At 49.1% G+C, this 2,158-nt stretch overlaps 1 protein-coding gene across 1 annotated transcript; it reads left to right on the forward strand.

Moving 5' to 3' along the window:
- Window positions 1-93: 93 nt before the first annotated feature.
- Pmar_PMAR006338 (SAM domain and HD domain-containing protein, putative) lies at window positions 94-2,107 on the forward strand (the record flags this gene model as incomplete). The annotated part of the gene is made up of 11 exons (XM_002769328.1): window positions 94-125; window positions 280-376; window positions 514-617; window positions 743-806; window positions 854-957; window positions 1,239-1,340; window positions 1,395-1,452; window positions 1,507-1,610; window positions 1,654-1,765; window positions 1,807-1,888; window positions 1,935-2,107. The coding sequence occupies 11 exons, from the start codon at window positions 94-96 to the stop codon at window positions 2,105-2,107; spliced, it is 1,032 nt and encodes a 343-aa protein (XP_002769374.1).
- Between the last annotated feature and the right edge of the window lie 51 nt (window positions 2,108-2,158).

Below are 2,158 nucleotides of genomic sequence, written 5' to 3' on the forward strand. Positions count from 1 at the left end.
TCGATCAGCTGAGCTGTAACCAACCTGAATACGGCATCGATGAGGAGGATAAGCTCTGCGTGATCATCGCAGGGCTTTGTCACGACCTCGGCCATGGCCCCTACTCTCACGTTTGGGATTCTCACGTAGACCTCTCACCCCGATCGCCCTCTCTCCGTTGTATATCGCAGGTGAACCCGGCCTTGGGCATACACAAGGGCCACGAGGCTATGAGTGTGAGAATGATGTAAACTACCGATAGGTCTAGGGTTCGATCCCTCGTACGAGTATTTCTCTCAGTGATATACTAGTCGAGCATCTCCGTAACACGAATCGGCCCTCTATTCGAGATTTTTTCACCACCAGGAATGTCGCTTTCATCAAGGCTTGCATTGAAGTAGGATTCTCGATTGATATGAGTCTATCCCTGTCCCCTCAGCCTCCAGCGCACTTACATGATCCTGGTTCCAGCAAAGCGCAGCGATATGAGGTCAGCTGCCCATCACAATGCTCGATGATTCTACATATTTTCAGTTTTTCCGTTCAATAGGGAGGCCGCTTTCTAAGTTCTTCCTCCTAGAGATCGTTGCCAACAAGAAATGCGGTGTTGATGTCGACAAGCTGGACTACATCCTTCGGTAAACACCTCATCAGCGTATATGATTTTTGATAGAAAATTTCTGAAGTCAATAGCTCACACCGGGAGATTATTGCTCATCTGGTTTGCATCGTCAACTACCGTATGTAGCTTCCTTCCCCCCAGGGACTGCCACTACACCGGTTATTCGTCTATCGTCGACCCGTCTCGTTTGATAAGTACCGCTAAGGTAGGTAACTCTCCTGCTGCTCTATTTGCATACCACTCCTTACTCAGATCATGCCATGCGACAATGAGCTCAACCAGATCTGCTGGCCTGCCAAGGCCGTCGGGAATATCATCGATCTCTTCCAACGCCGAGCGAACCTTCACCATGACGTGTGAGTATGTGACTGCTCCATTAGCCAGTTATTGTTCAACCTTAATCTTCGATTATGCTTCCAAAAGTCCTCTCTCCCTCTTTTACTACATTTCATATTTTGTATACGCCACCGTGGTGCATGCCTAGTGAATAGTATATTCCCCAATGTGGTCGCGCAATCTCACATGCACGCTGAAATAGCTATCGGATCTGGACATGGTGAAAGGAGTTTCTCCTCATCGGTATATGACTCTTGGTATCGCCAGGAGCGGCTCGTCTGGGGAATGATCGCTTCTTAAGATACCAGCACCCCACTGTTATCGGGGTGGACCTCATCCTCCGAGATGCTTTCGTGAAGGCCGCCCCACACCTCCAAATTCGATGCTCTGATGGCGAATTCAGGTCGGTCGGGCTCGTATAGTTGCGAATAGACAAATACATGCTGATGCTATTCAGACCCCTCGGTGAAGCCAGCGAAGATCCCGTGGCTTTCAGTCATGTCACCAATTGGCTTGTAGCGAACGGCTCCTTCAGCTGAGCTACCACTGTCCTGTTGTGTCTTGTTCAGCATCAGTTCATTCAGCACGGCCGGCATGTTAAGTTGGACGTCGACTGGGATCATCCGGACATGTTGGAAGCCACCAGACTGCTCGAAAGCGTCAGCAACAGGGAGTCAGTTCGTCGGCATCTACTTCATGCAATTGTCGGCTTGTAGGCTTTTCAAAGTAGCTGGTTCCTTCACTGAACGTTCTCCCGGCCAACGTGATCTCACCAAAGCCGCTGAAGAGATAGCGGCTCTCACCAGTGGTCAAGTTCAGGCTGGAGAGGTAGGACATCTCATCGTTTATATGCTGAGTTTCTGGTGCAGATCGAATGTCGGTCGAGAAAGATTTCTTGGGGCATGAAGGATAAGAACCCGATGGAAAACATACGCTTCTATGCAGAGAAAGGTGGATCCTGTTCAGCATTGATAAGAAGACTGCTTGTGTTTTGCAGGATCTATGCGGCTCAGTCGAACTGAGTTCCCTACTACATTACCTCGAGCTTTTGAAGATGCTGAGACTATTGTGTTCCTGAAGTCACAGGATTCGCACAAGAGACAATCTACTAGAGCTGCTCTTGACGAGTGGCTCAAGCAGCAAGTGAGTGAATGTTGCTCAGTTCGTTGATGGTAGGAAAAAATGTCTTCGCTGATTTTAGCCCGAGTCGGATCGTCTTAG

This window comes from Perkinsus marinus (assembly GCF_000006405.1).
Source record: "Perkinsus marinus ATCC 50983 genomic scaffold scf_1104296966004, whole genome shotgun sequence".
Classification (NCBI taxonomy): Eukaryota; Perkinsozoa; order Perkinsida; family Perkinsidae; genus Perkinsus; species Perkinsus marinus.